At 40.1% G+C, this 25974-nt stretch overlaps 1 protein-coding gene and 1 long non-coding RNA gene across 2 annotated transcripts in view; both read left to right on the plus strand.

Moving 5' to 3' along the window:
- Positions 1 to 25974, plus strand: part of LOC100893129 (V-type proton ATPase 116 kDa subunit a) — a 64924-nt gene that overhangs the window by 25270 nt on the left and 13680 nt on the right. Inside the window, exons 18-20 of the mRNA XM_030997764.1 lie at positions 3270 to 3395; positions 4877 to 4994; positions 6788 to 6959. Coding sequence (XP_030853624.1) covers positions 3270 to 3395; positions 4877 to 4994; positions 6788 to 6959 — 416 coding nt within the window. The remainder of the gene's footprint in view (positions 1 to 3269; positions 3396 to 4876; positions 4995 to 6787; positions 6960 to 25974) is intronic.
- LOC115929217 lies at positions 7754 to 23608 on the plus strand. The gene is made up of 3 exons (XR_004066381.1): positions 7754 to 8294; positions 18925 to 19025; positions 22903 to 23608. It is a non-coding gene; the product is annotated as an uncharacterized LOC115929217 (long non-coding RNA).

Here is a 25974-nt window from a genome sequence, read left to right on the forward strand (position 1 = left end):
CTGCCTTCAGTCAACACAAAGTGCAGTGCTGCTGTGTAGTGTGTGTGAGTTGCGATGAGCTTGCAGGAAGCTTTAACACCGGCACCGCGCACCGTAGGCGTCCGACGCCTGCAGCGCCGGTGTTCGAGCTTCCTGGAGTTACGCTGTAGTGTGTGTGAGTTCACGTGAGCTGAGCTTGAGTCGAAGAGATTTGACACTTTGAAATTGTTATCTGTTGGTTTGCATCATTATTGTATGCCGCGATTTCAATATAGTTTCGTGAATCGATTTACGAAACCTGAGCTTAGAATTAGTAAAAGTATTACAATGTCTACATGTATAAATGACTGTCTGATTTTCTTGTGAAAATTTTACTTTGAAAAATGATTATCGCAATTCATGGTCAGAAATAATCACAATCTAAGGTCTATTATGTTACAGTTCTTGCATCAAATCAATGCATGAAAACTTAGTTATTGAACTAGAAAAATGTTGTTTTTTTTAAATAGGCAATTATGAAGTAGGAAGCCTGAAACCTTAGCCTACTAAACAAATCTCAACAAAGTGTAGGCCTATCCTTTTATGAATTAATGAAAAAGTAGCCCCAGAAAAAAGAGCCCCCGAAAGTTGAAAAAGTAGCCCCCGAAAATTTCCCAAAAATTTGAAATGGAGCCCCCGAAATGAAAAACTTAATTTTTTGCCTGCGCCCCCCTCTAGAATCCCGTGGATTTCCGCGGGTCCTGAGTTGAGTGTATATATAATATAGGCGTGGGGTCCACGGGTTTCAAGGGGCCATAAACCCCCTGAAAGCTTGGGGGGTTTAGGTGTTTAATTAGGGTCAGATGAGCATATTTTTCATACTTTATTTGTGACACTTGCGGGTCACTAATTAGCGTGGGGTCAATACGTAGAGTTGCGTAGTGTTGCGTACCAACTACGCTGGCCTACGTTACTATATGCTGAGGGACGGAAAGGGGTACGCAAGATGAACGAAAACAATTCAACATGTTTAATTTTTTCGCGTACTTTCGGCGTAGAAACTTGACGCAGAAAGTACGCCTTTTTACGCAACACTACGCTACATGACTACGCAACAGTACGCTACCCTACGCCAGATCGACAAAGCAGTAAAAGCTTTCCACACAGTAAGCAACCATAAGCAAACCTGTACGCCAGCCTACGCATAACGTACGCAGGGACTATTTTCCCATTAATACGCAGCCTAATTGCTGCGTAGTCGGTACGCCACACTACGAAACTCTACGCAGTTCCAGTGGCTTAAAGAATAACTACCGGTACAGTTGGATCGTTTTTTTTTTTTTTATATAACGCCAAATTAAAAAAAAAACCTGTTTATAGCGTCCTGTTTTTTCAAAAAATGGGAAGGAGGCCCTTTTTTTTTCTTTTTTTTTTATTCAAAATGGCAACTCCGTACATTTTCCCTGACATTCGGGCTATTTTTCAAGATGGCGGCCGACAATTTTTTTTTTCTCTTTTAACCCATAGCCTGCCATGAGGCTGCATGCACGCTACCTATTGAGTGCCATGTGCGTGCCAGGGTGCTTTTGCAATAGCAGTTATTGTTCATGCTCATTGGGCTGTGCTGTGTGTTTTGCACTCGCCATTCATAGAACCATCGCGTTAATCAGATTATCTCCAAAACAACCTGGCACAGTGGGGATTAGCCCTGTGGCACTATAAGAGTTAAAATCAGAAATTCATTTTAGCAGTGCTTTGCATGTTTTTTTTCTTTCAAAAAAAAAAAAAAAAAAAAATAGGAGGTGGCCCCCAAAAAGGAAGCAGGAGGGGACGCTGTTTTTTTTTCTTTCAAAAAAAAAAAAAATCAGAAATACATTTTAGCAGTGCTTTTCATGTTTTTTTTCTTTCAAAAAAAATTAAAAAAAAAAAAAAAAAAAAAAAAATAGGAGGCGGCCCCCAAAAAGGAAGCAGGCGGGGACGCTGTTTTTTTTTTCTTTCAAAAAAAAAAAAAAAAAAAAAAAATCAGAAATACATTTTAGCAGTGCTTTTCATGTTTTTTTTCTTTCAAAAAAAAAAAAGGAGGCAGCCCCCAAAAAGGAAGCATTTATATTTTTTAATGGACTGAATGGCAAATAAAGTTCTTGGTGGTTTTAATTTAGACAGTCTCTATATATCTATTTACACCCCCCGCCCCCTCTAGAATCCCGCGGATTTCTGCGGGTCCTGCTAGTAATATGTATGTTTTACCAAGGGTAGCCTCATCAGTATCGACTGTTATTCCCGAGGGTCCTGTAAGCACAATATGGCATAGTTTTGCTCTGAGCTCATTTCTTTTTTAAAGTATATATCAGTATGATTATTGATTACCCCATTTATACTGGGATTTAGACTGCCTCATGTCCTTTCCAGGGGCGGTCTACCTCCCGGTACAAGTGGGTAAGAAGAATTTAGGGTGCCTCATAGTTAGCGCCGTCCAGTGGATACCCCAGACTGGTCCAGGGGCGCCCTAACTCCAGTATGAATGATCGCAGTGATCTAAGAGGGTTACCGTGGCAACATTCTTGTGCAGTTGGGTGGTCCTTAATGGCATCGTTTAACAATGTTAAATCTGAGATGCATGGCCCTATGTGGTATCAGTGTCTGTGATATGGTGTAATATTGAAGCCCAAAATGATCATGAAGTGCCTCAAAAAAGTAAAAAATCTTTGAGTGACCCGTTTTACCATACTCATTTTCCCCAACAGACTGTAGTGTTATGAAAACCGTTAGAAAAACGCAAAATGAAATTTCGATTTTCATAAATACCTTGATAATCAGACAGACGATCGACTTGTAAAAGTCATGGGATTCCTGAATGACTTAAAGGTTTATAATTATGATTGCAGCATGAGTTACCAGATCCCTTTGATGGCAGTATAAATAGATTTGGGCCTGTCTAAAAAGTTGGGGGCACTCCAAGAGTGCCCTAAATTTGGGCAGCAGTATTAATGGATTAGTGGTGAGTTCCAAATTACCCCCTTGCACGTTTATCTTTGCAGTTTCATATATGTTACTTAATTATTGTATTTTCATTTTCATTTTTTATTATCATGTTATTGTTATACGCTGTTAGTTATTAAAGTAAGAGCATTTGTTTCGTCTTAATCAAGCACAATGTCCATTTCACGTTTCTTGTTGATCCTTATTACATATTTAGATTAAACGTAAATTTGATTTCATTTGTTATGTAGAGCGCTTAGAAACTGTATCTGTATACCAGCGCTGTATAAATCTTATATGATTATTATTTGTATTATTATTTGCATGACCAGGCTGTGATGTATCGTGACGTACGTATGCTGTCGGGTAAGAGTGAGGAGACTGCCGAGGTACTGCATCATGATGAACTAGAAGCAGAGACAAGCGGTGCCGCTCACAATGCTTCAAAGGATGATGATGTGAGTAATCATACATGTACCTTTAAAGAGAAGGTTGAGTTCTGGGAAGAGGTGAAAAATAATTTGAGATTGTTATCATTCTTTATTGCGCAAGTGTGGAAGAACATCAGATAAGACATGTTCCCTGAAAAGCATGGCTCTTCAAATGCCTTCATATTCTAAATATGTCATGTAACATCGTACAAATCCAGGGTAGGATTTTTATGCCACGTGTTCGTGTAGTCCCATATACATCTTTCTATGTACAGTGTTTGTAACTTTACCAAGACTTGGCCAAATTTCTTATCATTTTGATGATTCCAGAACCTTGCAATACACACAAATTCTTATATGCTAGATGATCAACCTTTCCTGGTTGATTCCACACCGTTTCTTTCACAATGCAATCGCATGACCAGAACTCAACTTCATCTTTAATAGTTATGGAAGAAAAGGTTGGAGATCCTAGCAGCTCACAGTATTGTGAGGTCTAAATAAATCACTTTTTCCACTTCAAATGGGAAGTGATTATCCTTAATTTCTACTCCTACATGGTTGAAACAAAATACAAATAAATATGAAATGAACCAATGTAAATGGCTAAATTCAACATAAAAATGCCACTGTGTACACAAAATAGTGATGATGTATTTCACACTGTGTTGCCAATTTTGATATTGTAATGATTACGTACAATTAAATTGTTCTTATTCAAGAATGCCACAATGTACTGCATGGGAAATGGACTTATATTTTCTGTGATTTTTGTTCCTCCTGATCATGGACAATATGTAATTTCTATAAATTTGAGAAATATCACTAAAAGGTGACACTGTACTGATTTTTTGAGATAAAGTTGAGTTATGGTCAAGGGATTTTACTTTGATGGATATAATCTGTCTGAAAGTAAATGAGAAAGATTGATTGTGATTACTGTGAGGTTTTTGAAAATGTAAAATTTTAAGAAATTGATTCAGTCTCGCAGAAAGTCACTTGCACTGCACAAAAAAATGTGTACCCGGGATTGCACACACATGTGGCGTGAAAGTTTGGTACAAACATATCACATCTTTCTTGTCATATTTCAAATATGAGGGCATTTGATTTAGAGTGATACTTTCTAATTTCTTCTCTAATATTCTCTCAAACTGAAATGAAATTGATGAGAAAGCTCACCCCCCAAAAAATCACATTCATTAGAACACAAGCTCTTTAGTTGAGTGATTGTGATCTGCAAGGTTGACATCTATCCAGAATATCGGAAAAACCTGAAAGAAAATAGATCACTTTTTTTTTTTAAACAGAGAAAAGTCTTAGAGTTTGTAGGAAAAAAATATCAGGCTATGGAAAAATCAGGGAATTGCATTGACCCTCAGAAAGAAATTTAGTGTACTGTGGAACCCTGTACATGTAGCTGCAATAGTAGATTTAAGAGGAATGGTTAGTGGGAATGGTTAGTGATGTGTTTTTTTTCTTACATGAATATTTTTTCTTTATTCCAGTTTGATTTTGGTGATACATTCGTCTACCAAGCTATCCACACCATTGAGTACTGCCTTGGATGTATCTCACACACAGCGTCTTATCTACGACTCTGGGCTCTCAGCTTGGCTCACGCTGGTAAGGCAATGGTGGTAGTGGTGGTAGCGGTGGTGGTGGTGGTGGTAATAGTGGTGGTGGTGGTAGTGATGGTGGTGGCGGTGGTGATGGTGGTGGTGGTGTTAATGGTGGTGGTGATGTTGGTGGCAGTGATGGTATGGGTGTTAGAAATGATAATAATAATAATATGGTTAATTATAAAGCGCCGGTATCCGTCAGGTTCTGACGCTCATGGCGTTTTACACATATTACCCTGGTCGTAACAAGGGTGCCAAAGTAACTAGCGCTCAAGCATATCAGGTACCCATTTACACCTGGGTGAAGAGTGGCAAATGCAGAGATGCCAACCAATACGATTTAATCGTATTTAGTACGATAATAAGAGTGAAATGCAATCTTAAAATCTCAAAATACAATTTTTTATTTTTTTACCCATAAAATCAGTGGAATCGCATAGAAATATGTACAAGTAAACCCCCGCAACCCCAACCAAAACTTTACTTTCCTATTTTCTCATTAAATTTTAACGAAAGAGCAAACATTTTTCTGAAATTTTACTGGCCCGGAGCCGACGGTCCAGTGGTAGTGTTGAGCTTTTGTGAAAATCTGATTTTTTAGGATACTGTTTTTTTGTGTCAAGACGTCTTGCCAAAGGATATTAGTGCCGCGGCGGGACTTGAACCCTGTACCTTGTGATCTGTAGTCGGGTGATGGGTGGTAGTGGTGTTGGTGATGGTGTTAGAGGCATAGTTAGGGGTGTAGAGGTGTTGTGGTCTAGTGAATAAGTCTTCAGACTGTGAACCACAAACCACTAAGTTTGAATTCTCAGCGACATTAATGTCCTTTGGCAAGACGTTAATCTACATTTGCCACACTTGACCCAAGTGTAGTGAGTGGGTACCTGGTAGGATGTATTCCATGAATGTACTGAGTGCTATGGTTGCTGGAGCTAAAGAATATTCAAAGTCCTTTGGAAGTGCATAGAGACATTATATCATAATATGATTTGCACTGTCAGGGAATAATTTTCCTGGTATCGCATCGCAATTTGCTACGCATTTTTGCATGACTGCTATACAAAATATTGTTTGTGTAGCAGTTTCCTTCCATAGAAATGTACAGAATTTCATTTGAAATATTTATCCATCAGCTGAAATTGCTAATCAAAATATTTGAGGAAAATTATTCCCTGACTGTACAGGAACGGCATATTATATATTATAGGCGTTGATCATGGTGTTAGTCATGGGCTTTCCGTTTGGATCGTGCTGGTAATATGAGAGTGTTCATGGTGATAATGGTGGTATGGTTATAAATGGTCATGGTAGGGGTAGCATCAGTGTTGATAGTAAACGATGGTGTTTGTGGTGATGGTCATGGTGATATTACATGTATTAGTGGTGGTAGTAGTAATGGTACATGCAGTGGCGGTAGTAGTGGTGGTGGTGATACCTCATATTACAGAGATTCTGTTTGAGGCTCTGTAGAAGTCGTAGTCGAGTGGTTTAAGCACTTGACTTGAAATTCAAAGGTCGTGGTTTGATTCCTGACACGGCACTAATGTCCTTTGGCCTGGCATTAATCTTCATTTGCCACACTCGACCCAGGTGAGGTAAATGGGTAACTGGCAGGAATTTATTCCTTGAAATGCTGGAGCGCTGTAATGTCAGCTAAGCTAAAACCTAGGTAATAATCAATTCACCTCAGAAAAGAATTTCTAGAAAGACGGCGCTATAGAAATGCCTATAATTATTATTATTATTATTAACTATTATTAATTACCCAATTTCTGTACATCTCAATTCTTTTTTCAGAGTTGTCTGAAGTGCTGTGGAACATGATGCTGGCTATAGGTCTGAGGATGAACGGGTATGTGGGAGCGTTTGCAATCTGGGCCATCTTCGCTATATGGGGTGTCCTGACAATCAGTATCCTCCTCTTCATGGAGGGACTGTCTGCCTTCCTTCATACTCTGCGACTTCACTGGTAAGACTGTCATCTCTCTCTTTCTTTCTCTCTCTTTACCTACCTCTCTCTCCTATCTTCCTCTCCCTTATCTTCCTTCGTACTCTGTGACTTCACTGGTAAGACTGTGATCGATCTCTCTTTCTCTCTCTCTCTCTCTACCTCCTCCCTCCCTCTCTCTGTCTCTCTCTGTCTCTCTCTTCCTCTTTCTTTCTCTCTCTTTCCCCCTCTCTCTCTCCCTCTCTCTCCCTCTCTCTCTCTCTCTCTCTCTCTCTCTCTCTATCTCTCTCTATCTCTCTCTCTCTCCCCCTCACCGCCTCTCTCTCTCTCTTTAACATGTGAAAGTGAACCAAATTTTATGTAAAGCCACATAGGTTTTTCATTTCTTGACGAATTCCATATTCTCCAAAAGAGATATAAAGAGCTTTTCTATTCCTTTTTGATCATTTAATTGATTTTTCAATTCGTTTTTCAGTTTTCGAAAAATTGCAAAAAAGACAAGATGAACAATATACTAGTTAAGTATGTACATCTATATAAAAAAACGTTTTTCTCTCCAAAACTAAAACTTATCTGTAATTGTAATAAAAGTAGTGCAGTAAGAATTGATGGTGCTCCACACAAAGAATAGAGCCTAAATAAAATAAAAAAATAATTTTTTCCCTGAAATTATGCAAGAAAATATTTTTAATTAATTTTTTACATATTAAATATTTGTTTTGGACGAATAGCCCATCTATAAAATTTGTCATTGTGGAACAAAATTTAGGTTTTAGTTTCCTTCATAGTTTCAAATTTTTCGATGAAGATTATAGATGAATGCTATTAAATTGATTATTTAACAACTATTTTTCGTTTTTTGTTGAAATAAAAGGAAATTTAGCATTGGAAACTTAAATATTTCATGGTGAAATTTAAGGCATCTCTAGAGAATGTGTATGAATGAATGGGAGATTGTCATTGTGAACCAGCTTTCGGGTCAATTCATACACCTAGTTTGACCATACATTTGTTTTATTTTTGCTCAAATGCTACTCTGAAATATCAAACAGACGTTAGATTTTGCTTTTATAGGATTTTAGAACTATATTTTTCCACTTTTATGAGTTAAAAATCTGTTTGGAAAAAGGGTTATTTCTAATGTTGTTAAAAATACGCCCTCTTTTGTTCGAAAGTGACTTCTACGTGTAAAACATATGGGGCTCTAAAGCGAGTACATTTGTCACGATTCTGATCCCAGTCGGAGTGAACAGTGTGTCTAATCTCTCACAAAATCATGAAAGACACGTAGGAAGTCGGTGGCCATCATTTTGTTTATTCATCGCATTCGACTTCAAGCCCTGATCAACAATTTTGGTAAGCAATTTGTAAATGACGGATAAGATCTCCGTCTTTTCTGTGATGTTTGTGTTGTGAATATTACGTAGATCTAATCAGCAAGCTCCCCAGAACTCTGGCAGGGGGAAGCTGCTGTTCCGAAGAGAGTACGCGAGCTCATAATTCTTTACCCTCGGCCGTTTGTTTGATAAACAGGTTGTTTATCCGGACGTTCAGGCTGAGAACAGTTGATTTCAAACAGTAATTTAGTCAATTACTCGGCTTAACTTTAGGATTCATGTACATAAACGTCATAGACCTAGGGTTAGGGTTAGGGATAATTAGGGTTAGGTTAGGGTTAGGTTAGGGTTAGGGTTAGAGTTAGGGTTAGGGTTAGAGTTAGAGTTAGGGTTTAGATTAGGTTTAGCGTTAGACCAAGTAACAAAAATAAAGTGTTTCTCGTCCCTGCCCACCTCCTTTTTGGCCGCTGCCTCCTTTTTTTTACTATTTACTATTTAGTTGAAATATACCCCCCCCCCCAAAAAAAAAAAAAAAATTAAAAAAAAATGGTTAGATTCTAGACCCTTTGATATAAATTTTGTTCAAATAGCTTCTATTTTAAGGTGATACAAATCATTTGTTTTGTCATACATGGCATCAGTATACTCACATAGCATAATATATGTGAATAAAATAGACTTGGCAAGCTATATTTGGTGCGGCAGCCATCTTTGGAGAAGAAAAGAAAAATCGCAAAATAGTAAATAGTAATGCCCAGCTTCCTCTTTTTCCTGACATTATTTTTAATATTTGTCCTTACTTAAGAAACAGAATTCTTCAGAATTAGCGTTGGGTAACCTAAGATTTCTCTTCATTTAATGCAGAGCCCGTAATAAGCGAGCCCTCCCCCCCCCCATTCTATGTGGCTACGCCAATCATATTTCATAACTCTTTCTCGACTATAAAAAGTCAGACTGAAATTACTTTTTCCCCTTTATTTAATACAGAGGCTGCATTTTATAAGGCGAGCCTCCCCTCCCCCCCCCCCCCACCCGTGGCTACACTAATCATATTTGCGTACTCTATCTAGTCTATTAATAGTTCCGACTGAAATTCAAGATTTGTTTCTCTTTATTTTATATATAACCTGTATTAGGTGAGCTCCAGATCCCCCCTTCCTTTACCCCGTGGCTATGCCCTTTATATTTCCCTACTCTTTCTCGACTATGATACGTCTAACTGAAATTACCTTATTTTCTCTTTATTTTATACAGAGCCTGTATAAGGCGAGCCCCCCCCCCCCCCCCCCCTTCAACCTTTGGTTATGCCAAACACATTAACTTACTCTTTATCGACTATTATAGTTCTGACTGAAATTAAATATTTGTTTTCTCTATATTTTATACAGAGTCTGTATTGAGCGAGCCCTCCCCCCCCCACCCTAACCCCCCTTTCCCCCCTGGCTACGCCAATCACAGTTACTTACTCTTTCTTGCCTATGAGAGTTCAGACTAATTTAAAGATATTCGTACAATACAGGGACTCTATTAGGTGAGCCACCTAATGGTTATGCCAAACACATTTACTTACTCTTTAACAATTATTATAGTTCTGACTGAAATTAAATATTTGTTTTCTCTATATTTTATACAGAGTCTGTATTGAGCGAGCCACCCCCCCCCCCCTCCCCATTCCCTGCTTAACTACGCCAATCACATTTACTTACTCTTTCTCGACTACGAGAGTTCCAACTAATTTAAAGATATTTATTTTCCTTTTATATAATACAGGGCCTCTTTTAGGTGAGCCAATCCCCCCCCTACCCCCTGGCTATGCAAATCACATTTATTTACTCTTTCTCGACTAAATTAAACATTTGTATTCTCTTTATTTAATGAAGCGCCTGTATTAAGTGAGCCCTCCCTCTCCCCATTCCCGCTTGACTGCGCCAATCACATTTACTTACTCTTTATTGACTGTTATAGTTCTGACTGAAATTAAATATTTGTTTTCTCTATATTTTATACAGAGTCTGTGTTGAGCGAGCCCTCCCCCCCCCCAACCCCCCTAACCCCTAACCCCCCTAACCCCACTTTTCCCCCTGGCAACGCCAATCACAGTTACTTACTCTTTCTTGCCTATGAGAGTTCAGACTAATTTAAAGATATTTGTACAATACAGGGACTCTATTAGGTGAGCCCCCCCCCCCCTCCCCCCCTTTACCCCTTGGCTATGCAAATTGCCTTTATTTACTCTTTCTCGACTATGAGAGTTCCAAGTTCAAACTAAAATTAAAGATTTGTATTCTCTTTATTTAATATAGAGTCTGTATTAAGTGAGCCCTCCCCCCTCCCCATTCCTGCTTGGCTACGCCAATCAAATTTACTTACTCTTTCTCGACTATGAGAGCTTCAACTAATTTAATGATATTTTTTCCTTTTATATAATACAGGCCTCTTTTAGGTGAGCCACCCCCCCCCCTTTATCCCCTGGCTATGCAAATCACATTTATTTACTCTTTCTCGACTATGAGAGTTCCAACTAATTTAAAGATATTTATTTTCCTTTTATATAATACAGGCCTCTTTTATTTGTATTCTCTTTATTTAATATAGAGCCTGTATTAGGTGAGCCCCCCTCCCCTTACCACCTGGCTACGCCAATCACATTTTCTTACTCTTTATCGACTATTTTAGTTCTGACTGAAATTGAAGTTTTGTCTTCTCTTTATTTAATAGAAAGCCTGTATAAGGGGGAACCCCCCTCCCCCATGCCCTATTTAATACAGAGCCTGAATTAAGCAAGCCCTCCCCCCCCCCCCCCCCACTCATTCCCCATGGCTACGCTAATCACATTTCCCAACTCTTTCTCGACCATAAAAAGTCAGACTGAAATTACTTTGTTTTCTCTTTATTTTATACATTACCTTCATAGGTGAGCTCCCCCCCCCCTCCCCCTTCACCCGTGGCTACGCCAATTGCATTTCCCTACTCTTTCTCAAATATGATACGTCCGACTAAACTTATAGTTTGTTTTCTCTTTATTTAATGCAGAGTCTGTATTAAGTGAGCCCCCCGCTCCCTTTACCCCTTGGCTACGCCAATCACCTTTTCCTCTCTCCTACTCGAATATGAGAGTTCCAACTAAAATAAAAGATTTGTATTTTCTTTATTTAATACAGAGCCTGAATTAAGCTAGCCCTCCCTCCCCCCCCCCCCATTCCCCATTTAATACAGAGCCTGAATTAAGCGAGCCCTCCCCCTCCCCCCCATTCCCTATTTAATACCGAGCCTGAATTAAGCGAGCCCTCCCCCCCCCCCACCCATTCCCCATGGCTACGCCAATCACATTTCCCAACTCTTTCTCGACCATAAAAAGTCAGACTGAAATTACTTTGTTTTCTCTTTATTTTATACATTACCTTCATAGGTGAGCTCCCCCCCCCCCCCCCTTCCTCTTCACCCCGTGGCTACGCCAATCACATTTCCCTACTCTTTCTCAAATATGATACGTCCGACTAAACTTATAGTTTGTTTTCTCTTTATTTAATGCAGAGTCTGTAGTAAGTGAGCCCTCCGCTCCCTTTACCCCTTGGCTACGCCAATCACCTTTTCCTCTCTCCTACTCGAATATGAGAGTTCCAACTAAAATAAAAGATTTGTATTTTCTTTATTTAATACAGAGCCTGAATTAAGCTAGCCCTCCCCCCCCCCCCATTCCCCATTTAATACAGAGCCTGAATTAAGCGAGCCCTCCCCCCCCCCATTCCCCATTTAATACAGAGCCTGAATTAAGCGAGCCCTCCCCCCCCCCCATTCCCCATTTAATACAGAGCCTGAATTAAGCGAGCCCTCCCCCCCCCCATTCCCCATTTAATACATGACCTTCATAGGCGAGCTCCCCCCCCCCCCCCCACCCATTCCCCATGGCTACGCTAATCACATTTCCCAACTCTTTCTCGACCATAAAAAGTCAGACTGAAATTACTTTGTTTTCTCTTTATTTTTATACATGACCTTCATAGGCGAGCTCCCCCCCCCCCCTCCCCCTTCACCCCGTGGCTACGCCAATCGCATTTTCCTACTCTTTCTCAAATATGATACGTCCGACTAAACTTATAGTTTTGTTTTCTCTTTATTTAATGCAGAGTCTGTAGTAAGTGAGCCCTCCGCTCCCTTTACCCCTTGGCTACGCCAATCACCTTTTCCTCTCTCCTACTCGAATATGAGAGTTCCAACTAAAATAAAAGATTTGTATTTTCTTTATTTAATACAGAGCCTGAATTAAGCTAGCCCTCCCCCCCCCCATTCCCCATTTAATACAGAGCCTGAATTAAGCGAGCCCTCCCCCCCCCCATTCCCCATTTAATACAGAGCCTGAATTAAGCGAGCCTTCCCCCCCCCCCATTCCCTATTTAATACCGAGCCTGAATTAAGCGAGCCCTCCCCCCCCCCACCCATTCCCCATGGCTACGCCAATCACATTTCCCAACTCTTTCTCGACCATAAAAAGTCAGACTGAAATTACTTTGTTTTCTCTTTATTTTATACATTACCTTCATAGGTGAGCTCCCCCCCCCCCTTCCTCTTCACCCCGTGGCTACGCCAATCACATTTCCCTACTCTTTCTCAAATATGATACGTCCGACTAAACTTATAGTTTGTTTTCTCTTTATTTAATGCAGAGTCTGTAGTAAGTGAGCCCTCCGCTCCCTTTACCCCTTGGCTACGCCAATCACCTTTTCCTCTCTCCTACTCGAATATGAGAGTTCCAACTAAAATAAAAGATTTGTATTTTCTTTATTTAATACAGAGCCTGAATTAAGCTAGCCCTCCCTCCCCCCCCCCCCCATTCCCCATTTAATACAGAGCCTGAATTAAGCGAGCCCTCCCCCTCCCCCCCATTCCCTATTTAATACCGAGCCTGAATTAAGCGAGCCCTCCCCCCCCCCCACCCATTCCCCATGGCTACGCCAATCACATTTCCCAACTCTTTCTCGACCATAAAAAGTCAGACTGAAATTACTTTGTTTTCTCTTTATTTTATACATTACCTTCATAGGTGAGCTCCCCCCCCCCTTCCTCTTCACCCCGTGGCTACGCCAATCACATTTCCCTACTCTTTCTCAAATATGATACGTCCGACTAAACTTATAGTTTGTTTTCTCTTTATTTAATGCAGAGTCTGTAGTAAGTGAGCCCTCCGCTCCCTTTACCCCTTGGCTACGCCAATCACCTTTTCCTCTCTCCTACTCGAATATGAGAGTTCCAACTAAAATAAAAGATTTGTATTTTCTTTATTTAATACAGAGCCTGAATTAAGCTAGCCCTCCCCCCCCCCCCCATTCCCCATTTAATACAGAGCCTGAATTAAGCGAGCCCTCCCCCCCCCCATTCCCCATTTAATACAGAGCCTGAATTAAGCGAGCCCTCCCCCCCCCCCCATTCCCCATTTAATACAGAGCCTGAATTAAGCGAGCCCTCCCCCCCCCCATTCCCCATTTAATACATGACCTTCATAGGCGAGCTCCCCCCCCCCCCACCCATTCCCTTATGGCTACGCTAATCACATTTCCCAACTCTTTCTCGACCATAAAAAGTCAGACTGAAATTACTTTGTTTTCTCTTTATTTTTATACATGACCTTCATAGGCGAGCTCCCCCCCCCCCCTCCCCCTTCACCCCGTGGCTACGCCAATCACATTTCCCTACTCTTTCTCAAATATGATACGTCCGACTAAACTTATAGTTTTGTTTTCTCTTTATTTAATGCAGAGTCTGTAGTAAGTGAGCCCTCCGCTCCCTTTACCCCTTGGCTACGCCAATCACCTTTTCCTCTCTCCTACTCGAATATGAGAGTTCCAACTAAAATAAAAGATTTGTATTTTCTTTATTTAATACAGAGCCTGAATTAAGCTAGCCCTCCCCCCCCCCCATTCCCCATTTAATACAGAGCCTGAATTAAGCGAGCCCTCCCCCCCCCCATTCCCCATTTAATACAGAGCCTGAATTAAGCGAGCCTTCCCCCCCCCCCATTCCCTATTTAATACAGAGCCTGAATTAAGCGAGCCCTCCCCCCCCCACCCATTCCCCATGGCTACGCCAATCACATTTCCCAACTCTTTCTCGACCATAAAAAGTCAGACTGAAATTACTTTGTTTTCTCTTTATTTTATACATTACCTTCATAGGTGAGCTCCCCCCCCCCCTCCCTCTTCACCCCGTGGCTACGCCAATTACATTTCCCTACTCTTTCTCAAATATGATACGTCCGACTAAACTTATAGTTTGTTTTCTCTTTATTTAATGCAGAGTCTGTATTAAGTGAGCCCTCCGCTCCCTTTACCCCTTGGCTACGCCAATCACCTTTTCCTCTCTCTTACTCGAATATGAGAGTTCCAACTAAAATAAAAGATTTGTATTTTCTTTATTTAATACAGAGCCTGAATTAAGCTAGCCCTCCCCCCCCCCCGATTCCCCATTTAATACAGAGCCTGAATTAAGCGAGCCCTCCCCCCCCCCATTCCCCATTTAATACAGAGCCTGAATTAAGCGAGCCCTTCCCCCCCCCCCCATTCGCCATTTAATACAGAGCCTGAATTAAGCGAGCCCTCCCCCCCCATTCCCCATTTAATACAGAGCCTGAATTAAGCGAGCCCTTCCCCCCCCCATTCCCCATTTAATACAGAGCCTGAATTAAGCGAGCCCTCCCCCCCCCCCCCACCCACCCATTCCCCATGGCTACGCCAATCACATTTCCCAACTCTTTCTCGACCATAAAAGTCAGACTGAAATTACTTTGTTTTCTCTTTATTTTATACATTACCTTTATAGGTGAGCTCCCCCCCCCCCCCCCACTTCCCCTTCACCCCGTGGCTACGCCAATCGCATTTCCCTACTCTTTCTCAAATATGATACCTCCGACTAAACTTATAGTTTGTTTTCTCTTTATTTAATACAGAGCCTGAATTAAGCGAGCCCTCCCCCCCCCCCCATTCCCCATTTAATACAGAGCCTGAATTAAACGAGCCCTTCCCCCCCCCCCCCATTCCCATTTAATACAGAGCCTGAATTAAGCGAGCCCTCCCCCCCCCCCCACCCATTCCCCATGGCTACGCCAATCACATTTCCCAACTCTTTCTCGACCATAAAAAGTCAGACTGAAATTACTTTGTTTTCTCTTTATTTAATACATGACCTTCATAGGCGAGCTCCCCCCCCCCCCCCCCACCCATTCCCCATGGCTACGCTAATCACATTTCCCAACTCTTTCTCGACCATAAAAAGTCAGACTGAAATTACTTTGTTTTCTCTTTATTTTATACATTACCTTTATAGGTGAGCTCCCCCCCCCCCTCCCTCTTCACCCAGTGGCTACGCTAATCGCATTTCCCTACTCTTTATCATTCCAAATGGTCTAACAAATATATGTAGTGAGAAAGAATGCTTAAATATGAATAATGTCTGTTTCATGGGCAAAAATGTGAATTTGATGACCTTATTTGCATAAATTACCATAAATATGCAAATGAGTGAATTTTTCAAAAAAATTGAAATTACCATAGTATTCTATACACTTGACTTGACATGTATGCAAATTTTCGTTTCACGGCCGAGATCATAGGGGGGGGGGGCTATGCAGGGATTGTCATGACGGGATGAAAGTCAGTAACAGATATGTAACTTGTAAGTTTGTAAGAGGGAAAATGCTGACTTAAATAAATGATAATGATGAAATAGCAAAGAATTGAGGAGTATCATGGGTACCAATTCAATGGAAATTTGTACAAAATATGAGCCCCCCTCAGTACTAAAAGAGCCCCTGTGAGCCTTCTCATGGGGGCTCTTTTAGTACTGAGCCTGTATTAGGTGAGACCTAATTCAGGCTCTGTATTAAATGAGGAATGGGGGAGGGGTTCCCCCACCAATACAAGCTCTGTTTTAAATAAAGAGAAAACAAACCTTCAATTTAGTCGGAACTCTAATATTCAAGAAAGAGTAGGAAAATTTGATTGGCGTAGCCACGGGGGGAATCGGGAGGGGGAGGGCTCGCTTAAAATAGGCTCTTTATTAAATAAAGAGAAAACAAAACTATAATTTAAGTCAGACATATCATAGTCGAGTAAGAGTAGGGAAATGTGACTGGCGTAACCACAGGTTGAAGGGGAGGGGGGGGGGGGGTGGGGCTCGCCTAATACATGTTCTGTATAAAAGAAAGAGAAAACAAATCTTTAATTTCAGTTGGAATGGGGGAGGGGGATTGCTGAATACAGGCTCTGTATTAAATAAAGAGAAAACAAAACTCTGATTTCAGTCTGACCAGGGCTCAAATTAATTTTTTGTCCACGGGGGCTCTTCCAAAAAAAGAGCCCCCCGTGAGCCTTCTCACGGGGGCTCTTTTAGTACTGACGGGGGCTTTTTTTTTAAATACAAATTTCCATTGAATTGGTGGTACCCATGATACTCCTAAATTCTTTGCTATTTCATCATTTTCGGTATTATTTCCCTCTTACAACTTTACAAGTTACTGTATGCTCTAATGGTCAGATCTCCTACCTCTGTACGAAATTTCTGGTCCAAGCCCGTGCAGTCGCCTCCTCGCCAACTGGTTTCCTTTTACTAAATATAGCTTTCGGTTGATTTACTGGTCGAGATTTATTATTTGCTGGTCTTTTGGAATCACCAGATTTGCAATCGTCCCTGTGAGCAATCTGACGGAGGCGATTATGAAGCTCACAGGGGCCAAGCGCCCGCTACCCCTGTGTATTTTGAGCCTTGAGTTTGACACAGTATGGAGCTTTTGCAATTTTTCACTTCAAATAGTGCAATCTGATGCGTACCTTTGATGGAAATTTTGTAAATTTAAATTGAAGAAAGATCGACTGATATCATCTCCATTAAAATTAATAATAGGCATTTATATCGTGCCGTCTATCTAGACAATTCTATTCCGAGGCCCACAAAAAAAATATAAAGAATGAGAGAGTTTGGATGAGTGTCATAGTGCCAAATACAGGTATCGTTAAAAAAGATAAGATTTCAGCTTTGATTTAAAGGTCTCTAAGGAAGTTATGATTCTCAAATTAAATGGTAAAGTATTCCAAAGAGAAGGTGCTGCAGCCCATGCCCACCAGGATCTATGGAATGTGTATAGTAAAGCATATCTTAAATAGTTTTGGTTAATTCAAGATTATGATGATATTGTACTGAATTACACATGCTATTCCTTCTGTTTGGTGGATAGTGCAAAAAAAACCGGAATGTTCTGCTCAATGATAGTAAAAGCAGAAGCGTTTAATTCATATTTTGCGAATATTAGTCTGAATCTTGCAGACAATATACCCATGCCCCCTCCCCTCACTTTTCAGAGTACCCAAAAAGTGTTCCTTTCACCTCTGATAAGTGCCCCTTTTAATTTGACATGTGTCCATTTTCCTTTGCAATAAGTGTCCATTTCCTATTCGCATTTAAAGTGCCCTTTTTAATCTCTAGTAAGTATCCCTTTTCAGGTACGAGAAGTTACCCCTTTTCACTTCAGATAAGTGCCCCCTTCACCTCTTATAATTGCCCCTATTCAAATCTGAGAGATACTGGTTTTACTTTTACAAATGCCCCTTCCCCTCCTGATAAGTGCTCTTTTCATCACTAATGAGTGTCCTTTTTCACCTCTAATAACTTCCCCTCTTATTTGACACATGCCCTTTTTCTTTTCTAAAATATTGCTCTTTATCCTTCAGTATAAGTGCCCCTTTTTTTATTCTCATCAGTGCCCCTTTTCACCTATGATAATTTCCTTTTTAACAATATGTGCCCCTTTCCCTTTCTGATAATGGAGACCAGTGTCGTAGATCATTACTTAATACCCATTGTTCAGGGGGGAGGGGGGTGATCTATTCATTCATCCCCCCTCAAAAATAGGTATCAAGTAAGGATCTACGCCAATGATGGAGACCACCAGGCCATCCATACAAGTTATTCATAAAGGAAGGCAACAATAGGGTTACATAACGGAGAGTCTTTTTTAATGTTGATTAGTATTTTCTCTGTCGATACAATACACATGGCGGGCCTAATCCATGTTATTGATACTGAAATACAACATCTTTTCACGCTTTCATCTGTGATAACAGAGACCGCTCTGCCATTGGCAAACGCAGCTGGGGGCTGTAACCCGCCTGTAACCCCCCCCCCCCCCCCCGAGTATTATTGTATTATTGTTTATTAAGACTACATGTAGGGGATATTAACTTCATATTATCATCTAGCCTTTACCCCTCTCTATTATACACTTACGTTGGTGAACTGAATTGTATTGAATTGAGTATCCATTGTTCATTTAAATTCTTTTTTACTGGTATTATTTACAAGTAATGGATTTACAAATAGATATAAACTTGATGGGATGTACTCTTGTAAGTGTTTGTATGTTTTGTTTTTGTTTGTCTGTTTATTTTGATATATTAATGTCAGCCAACACATGATTTTAGGTACTGTATTTGGATTTTGACAAAAGGCAATTTCCTAGAACAAATAAACTGATTTAAGGTCTATCTGCAGCCATGCCATACAAATAATATGGTAACATATTGTCGGTCATGTACCGTATCAGCATAATGACATTATTTTTGACTGTCTTATAATGAGCAATTTGTCTGTATTTTAAATCACAGTGCCTCAACGTTAGAGATCTTCTTCAAGGAATCTACCATGCCATGTACCCATTTTCAAGAGATCAGTTCTGAGTGGATAGAAGATGGATGACTCGGAGCATGTAAGAACTTTGGGCCTTTTTGAAAATAATGTTTTTTCTCTCTCCAACTGAACCTAAGTAAATATGTCTTCCAATTTATTTTGATTGTAGACAAAGTGGTATGTTTGAATGATACTTTAGCACATTTTTTTATTGTTCCAGATTAACTGTAAATCATCCTTTACTTCCATAAACAATAATGTACATACATGTAGATTTCCAAAATATCTCATAGAAATTATAATACTTGGAGGAGTTACAACTGTCCATCGCTTTTGGGGTATTGAAATCAGCCAGAAAATATGTGTCCAATTGGAATTACCGGTAGGCAGATATTTTCTCCTTGCTCTACCCTGCTCTACAGTCTGGTGTAGAATAATGTCTAGAAAAACATGACACAACTTATGTCTTACAATGTCTAATGCCTCAGTCACACCTTTGTGTATTTGGCTTGCGTATTGCTGGGTATTACCCGAACGCAGACAAAGGCAGTCATACCCAATAACGCGCAATAAAACATGCTCACTACGTACTCAATACGCAAACTAGCGCATGTGCCTGCGTTGGTCGCTCGCTAGTTTTAAAATTTTCTAAACTATCGCAAGCAAACGCAAGGTCAAATCGCATACGAGCGGATACGAGTGGCAACCAGTGAATGCGAGCGACAGCGTGTAGCTTAGCGCAGGTAAACGCAATCATACGCACCTCTTTTTTCGGAGCATGTGTAGCTGCGTTTCCTGCACGAATTACCTCGCTTTAACTCGTGTCTATATGCATGATTGCGCGTATTGTTGCGCTGTTGCTCGCACATCGCTCACAGCAGCCAAAAAACCTTGCGATTGCCACTCGCTACGCTGCGAGTCTACCTCGTACAGCGTTTGCTTTAGCTCGCAGTTGCTGGTTGCCGCACGCTTTAGCTCGCTATCACTGCGATTAGTTGCCTATGCGCTGCGTATCGGCAATATAAGGCGGGGTGGAATCATACTGCAGTCAACAGTTGAAAAATATACAACTACTGAACACTGAAAAGATGCCGAAAGCCAAAGCGAAAAGGGGGGGGGGGGGGTGACGACGAGGACGAAGCCAGTCAAGCTGCCTAGGTCCCATCGCCCCGCCGGCTCCGGAGTCACCATCGCTGGGTGAACACGAGACGAACATGGCGGAGAAGCCGCGGAAAGACCTAGTCAACTTCTCAAGTGACCAAGAGAAGGAGCTTGCCTATACCATGGTCCTGACGGTTGAAGGGGTTTGTCGGAGAGTGGTCAGTACTCAGCAGGCACTGAAATCGGTTGGTAGGAATGCCGAAAGCATTCTCCACCAATCTCCTTGCCTGGGACAGCCGGTAGTTGTAAATTCTCTCTTGTTTAGCCATAGCCCTCCTTGCGTACGGCTTCATTGGCCATGTTGTCATGGCGAAGGTCTCGTCTGCCACAAAGAAGTAGGGGATGTCTTCATCATCGTTGGACAGAGGCTCTGGCAGAGGCACTCCAAGGGTTTCAGATTTAAGACGTTGTTTTAGTTCACACGAGTTGAAGAGCTGTGCATCAGAGGTTTCGTTTCCGACATCTATCCACACAAATCTGTACTTGGCGTCGACCAGGGCCATGAGTACAATAGAGTAGAAACACTGGTAGTTGTAAAATATTGACCCACTATCCTCAGGGCACTTGATTGCAACATGCTTGCCGTCCAAAGCACCAAGGTTTGGGGAGAATTCCAGCAGCCTTCGAAGCCCTGTGTGACTGCTTTTCATTCCTGTGGGCTGGTAGGTCACATCACCAGCTTATCACCGTATTCCTCAATGATGGCAGTGCATATCTCACGTACCATGAGTGAAATGGTATTATGGGCTACCCTAAAGCTATACATTAGTGTCTTGTAGCTGTCACCCTGGCCAGCTTCAGTGCGGGTAAGAGGGCTTTCCTGAAGAAGGTGTCCCACTTCTCCAGTCTTTCATGTAGTCTCTGCTCTAACTCTTTAAACATTTCAGGGGTTAGCCTCAACACGTCCGTGAATGCCTCTTGGTCCTCGTCTTCCAGTTCCCTCATCAGTTGGTCGAATTGTCCCTGGTCCTTCCTCCAGTAGATCCAGGACCGCACCCAACAACTCCGAGGGATACTTTGTTGATGCAGCTCATTCAGCAGCTTCCCTTGCTCATAATCTTCATTCGCCTCTCTTCTTCCAGCTGAACCAAAGCAGAGCTCTGCTGCAGGGCCATTATTGTCATCAGATTTATTTTTCTTGTAGATGTAGAATCGTCAGAAGATAGATGTTTATGCCCAGTCCCTCAAAAGGACTAGTATTTTTACATATGCCGCAGCCCAAACGAGCTGGTACGCTGTAGCACGAGCCGACACGCATCAGTACGAACAACAGACGAGCTAAAGCAAGCGGACACGCAACAAGACCAACTGGTGCAAGCGGCTAACGAGCAGCAAAAAAGCAGCAAACGAGCTACATACGCAACATGGCGAGCAAACTGCGTATTGAATCGTACTGCTATGAGCTATAGCGTGGCCATAGGCAACCGTAGGCAGTCTTTGTACGAGCGGCATATGAGCTACCTACGAGCTAGATACGCAATAGTGTGACTGCTACCTTCAAATTTGCTGCGTATTGCTGGGCACGGCTGCGTATTGATATACGCCGCAGAGCGCAGCAATACGCAGCAACATACGCAGAGGTGTGACTGAGGCATTAGTTTGTCACAATGCCGAAATACATGTAAAAAAATAATATTACTGTGAGGTATTTTGGATACTAATACATAAAGCATCATTTGCCCAAGCAAATTTGGCAATTTTGCCAAGGTGCTGTTGGTTAGAAGGTTTTGTTTGTCATTTTAAAGCCTAGTTTCATCTAGGGTAGGGATGATTTAGATCACCTTGATTCATTTATTTTGTCAAAATCAGTGATTTAAATCACTTCCATAGATGTGTGTTAAATTTGTTGTTGCTGAAATATCTTAAATGTGTATTTTTCCCTACTTTTGCAACTGTACCATTTATTTTTGTTGTAAATTAAAAAATTTCTTGTTACTAGCTTTAACCTAGGCCCATCAAGTTTCCAAGCTCAATTGCCCAAGTGAGCTATTTAATCGCAAATTGTGTGATGTAAACTTTTTACATTTTCTTCTTCATCTTTAAAAATCCATGGCTGGTTTCTTACCAAAATTTTAGGCATCACGTGCTAGAAAGGGAGATCTTGAGTTGTTCAAATTGGGACAATTACCCCCAGGACAAATACCCCCCCCCCCCCCCGGACATTCACCTCAGACAATCATCCTCCCAGGAAAGACTTTTGTTTGAGGCTGGGGGGGGGGGGGGGGGGGGAGGGTCTATGGAAGGGACTTTTTTAATTCAACATACCTAAATCGTGTTTTAGTGCAATGTAGAAACATACCGGTAAAGGGAAACTGGTTTCAATCTTTTTTAGAGCCCAAGCAAGCTAATTATGTATGTGGGACACAAACACTGAATTTAAAACACATTTCAAAATCTAGGGTGTACCCAAACTGTTAACCAGCACTGTTTCTGTGAATGGGTTGGCTGTATGTTACATGACAAGGTAGCGGAAAAAAAATCAGACAGCATAGGATTATTAGGCATTTCATGTACAACAATGTGCACAACCATGGGAACAAATGCGCATGGGAGGTGCTACACTCTATAGCTACTCTGAAAGGTTGCATGTTTTTAGGTGCGGATCAAGTAGGTAGCGTCCGCTTCTTTTCAGCAGTGAATACAAAAAAGGTGTAAGATAATGATATCAATAATGTGAACTTGTAGTCTTTATACATACCAATTTCATAAGGCAAGTCATCCGTACTAGTTTAGATTTTATTGAAATAACACAATTTGTTTATGACAATGTGAGTTTCATTATGGTTTCTTTACAGATCCTGCAAAATGTCCATTTTGTACACAGAGTACAGAGTACACAGAGCCGTTCTTACCAAACAGCATAAGGCCTGTCATCTGGTAGTTCTGTCTTCAAGCCGTCACTCTTCGTCTTATCAAGTGGTGTTAAACTTAGTGCTCAGCTTTACAGGCCAAACTTATCTGCAATCACAGATGTGTGCTTCCCTTGTTCCAAGTTATCGCAGTTGACCAGTATTTGAAAACTTCTTGGGTGGTATTCTGAGCATGATTTTATCTCTAAAATCTTTTTAGTATGCGTATAGTAACTTCCGGTAGTTCACGGAATCAAATCAAATCCGTTATTTTACCACTATCCATATTACTGTATAAGAAGTCACTAACATATGCCAATGCAGTATTAGTGGAATAACCCTTCCGGAAACATGAATTGGTAAGAGTAAGCAAGTCCGAATCCAACAAATAGTCATGTAAACTAGGTGTGCACAGTCTTTTCTAAACACCTTCATGATTGTTGGTAGAATCGTTATCAGATGATATTCACATACTGTATAATTGTATTCCATTGTCTGTGTTCCCACATTTGTGAATGGGGGTAATCCTGGCCTGCTTCCATTCTTCAGGAATTACTCCTAATTAGAGAGATAGATTAAAAAGTTTGGTGATTGTTTTTTTGTTGATAGGTGCAGCCAATTTTAATAACCTATAATTAAAGGAAACCTCACCCCAAAGTATAAGTAATAATAATAATAATAATAATAATAATAATAAGAATAAGTAATAATAATAATAATAATAATAATAATAGCCTAATGAGATGTATTCCTGCCATTTGATGTAAATTGTTCCTTATGAAAATTTACAAGAGATATATAAATGAAGATATTCTTGGCATGATGTGATGCCTTTTAGGCTTTTAGCATGACATGAAAAACCTTGACCCCAGAAGAGCACCAACTTATTTATGCAATTTGCATTCTGGCAATTGTAGTACAAAGGATAATAGCAGGTAAAATGAAATGCTTCATCACCACACACGTCTGGGAAAGAAGCATCCATAAATTTGAATACATTTACTTGATAAACGACTTCACATAGTACGTCACGTTATCAAGAAAATCTAATAAATCTCTAAGTCAAAGTTATTTCTTGGGGTGAGGTTTTCTCTAATAAAGCCTGTTGCCTCATAAGTTTTTACAGATTGTCATTCTTTAAGCACAAAATATTATGTCACATCAACCAAAGAAAAGCCATTTTGAGCAATGTCAGCTTGATTTTCAAAAGAAAGGTGGATATTCTGTAGAGGATATTTGGAAGCAGTCTAACTCTTAATTTATGCAAAGAACTGATTGAAAGCATTGGCAAATATGAGCGGCTCAGTCTCAGAACAAGCATGTAGGGTACGTAGGTTTAAGCTAGTGGGTTAATTCACCATGTGTTGAGTTAGGGGTAAGAATCTTGAGAACTTTCCACAATTCAGAAGGGTTACTCTTCTTAGATAAGATTTACCGATGACAATATGCCTTCTTTTAGGTAGTTTTCAGGCTGTTTTCATGATTTTGGCAGGTTTTAAAATGTCTCCAAGCTTGTGGATGGTTTGATTTATCAGCCTTTTTGCTAAGCTTATCTCTCTCATGAGACAAACTAACAAATTCATCGGTAACCCAGGGTGTCTTTAGCTGTTTGACTAGTTGGATATATTTGTCACAACACAATATTTGTAAGTGGTACTTAGGAAAACTAGTAATGGCTGGATTGTTGTTACTCAATGAATTCTTAAATGGGTATAATTGTATAGTTCGGATACACGTTTGCACTTTTTTAACAATATTTTGAAATTACAAATTAGAATTTTAGAATTTCTTATCACATAATGTTCCAATGGCATAGGATACAGGTACATTTTCTATGGTCTTCAGAATATAACATGTAGCTGTGTAGGAAATGATTATTTGTACTCTCAAGATATTGTTTTTGATGAGCATATAATTGAATAGCCATCAAAAGTCTAATTTTGATCCATCATTTGTGTTGAGATGGATTGGATTTCATATTAAGCACAAGCTAAAAAACATGCTGATCTTGTTGCCTACCAAATCACCTTATAATCAGCAGATAATAGAGCATCACCCAAATAAATGTAAATATGTTTACTCAAATTGGTAAAGTACATTTGGTACTTTGTAGTGCTTTATATCTTGTGGAAATGCCCTATATAATTAAATTCCAATTACATGTACATGTATTATTGTTAGTAGTAGTAGTGTAATTGTTATTGTTGTTATTATAATTATTGTTATAATTATTATTGTTATTAACAGAAAATGTTGCCAATAAATTTCAATCATGATATTAAATCTTTTTTTTTAATACAAATTGTTTCATGCTCAATTAAAGGTATTACAAAGTTTTGGGAAATTTTGAAAAATGGGTGAATGTGATTCTATACCAATTTGATAAATTTGGATCCCCCTGTGGATGTATTAAAAACACCAGAAATTTTAGCCCCTAAAACACTTCTGCTTTCGAGAAAAATTGAATATAAAGATTTACCGGTGCTCCCGGTAAATTTGATAAATTTCAAATAGCTCCTACGGCCGTACAATGGTAGCTGCGACCATGAAAATCTCAGAGTATGTAGTTGTGGTATATAATTTCCGAACGAGAATAGCTAATTGGTCGATTTTAGTCAATAAACATTGTTTTATAGGCTAATCATTATCTTGACCTTGAGAGGGAGCTATTCAACATAATGTGTTTATTATTTACAATTCATAACTTTAGAGTCGATTTCGACCGCGACAACGATCACTGAATATTGTAGGAACGTATATGCTTCCAATATGTTCATTTGAACCAAATTCATGACCCCATACCAAAACTTTGTATTACCTTTAAGACACATATATCTTTAGAGTATAAACAATTGCATGGTACACTGTTGTTGTAGGTTAAAAATGAAGAAAGCGCATTTGTATTATATATTTCAAAGAATGATGAGGTTTATATCTCACAATAATCAGAGAAAAGATTTTACATCAAATAATTTTTGTTTGTTCTCTATTTCCCTCTTTGTAATATCTGGTCAAAGA

The sequence above is a fragment of the Strongylocentrotus purpuratus genome, unplaced genomic scaffold (assembly GCF_000002235.5).
Source record: "Strongylocentrotus purpuratus isolate Spur 01 unplaced genomic scaffold, Spur_5.0 spur5_scaffold_4, whole genome shotgun sequence".
Taxonomy (NCBI): domain Eukaryota; kingdom Metazoa; phylum Echinodermata; class Echinoidea; order Camarodonta; family Strongylocentrotidae; genus Strongylocentrotus; species Strongylocentrotus purpuratus.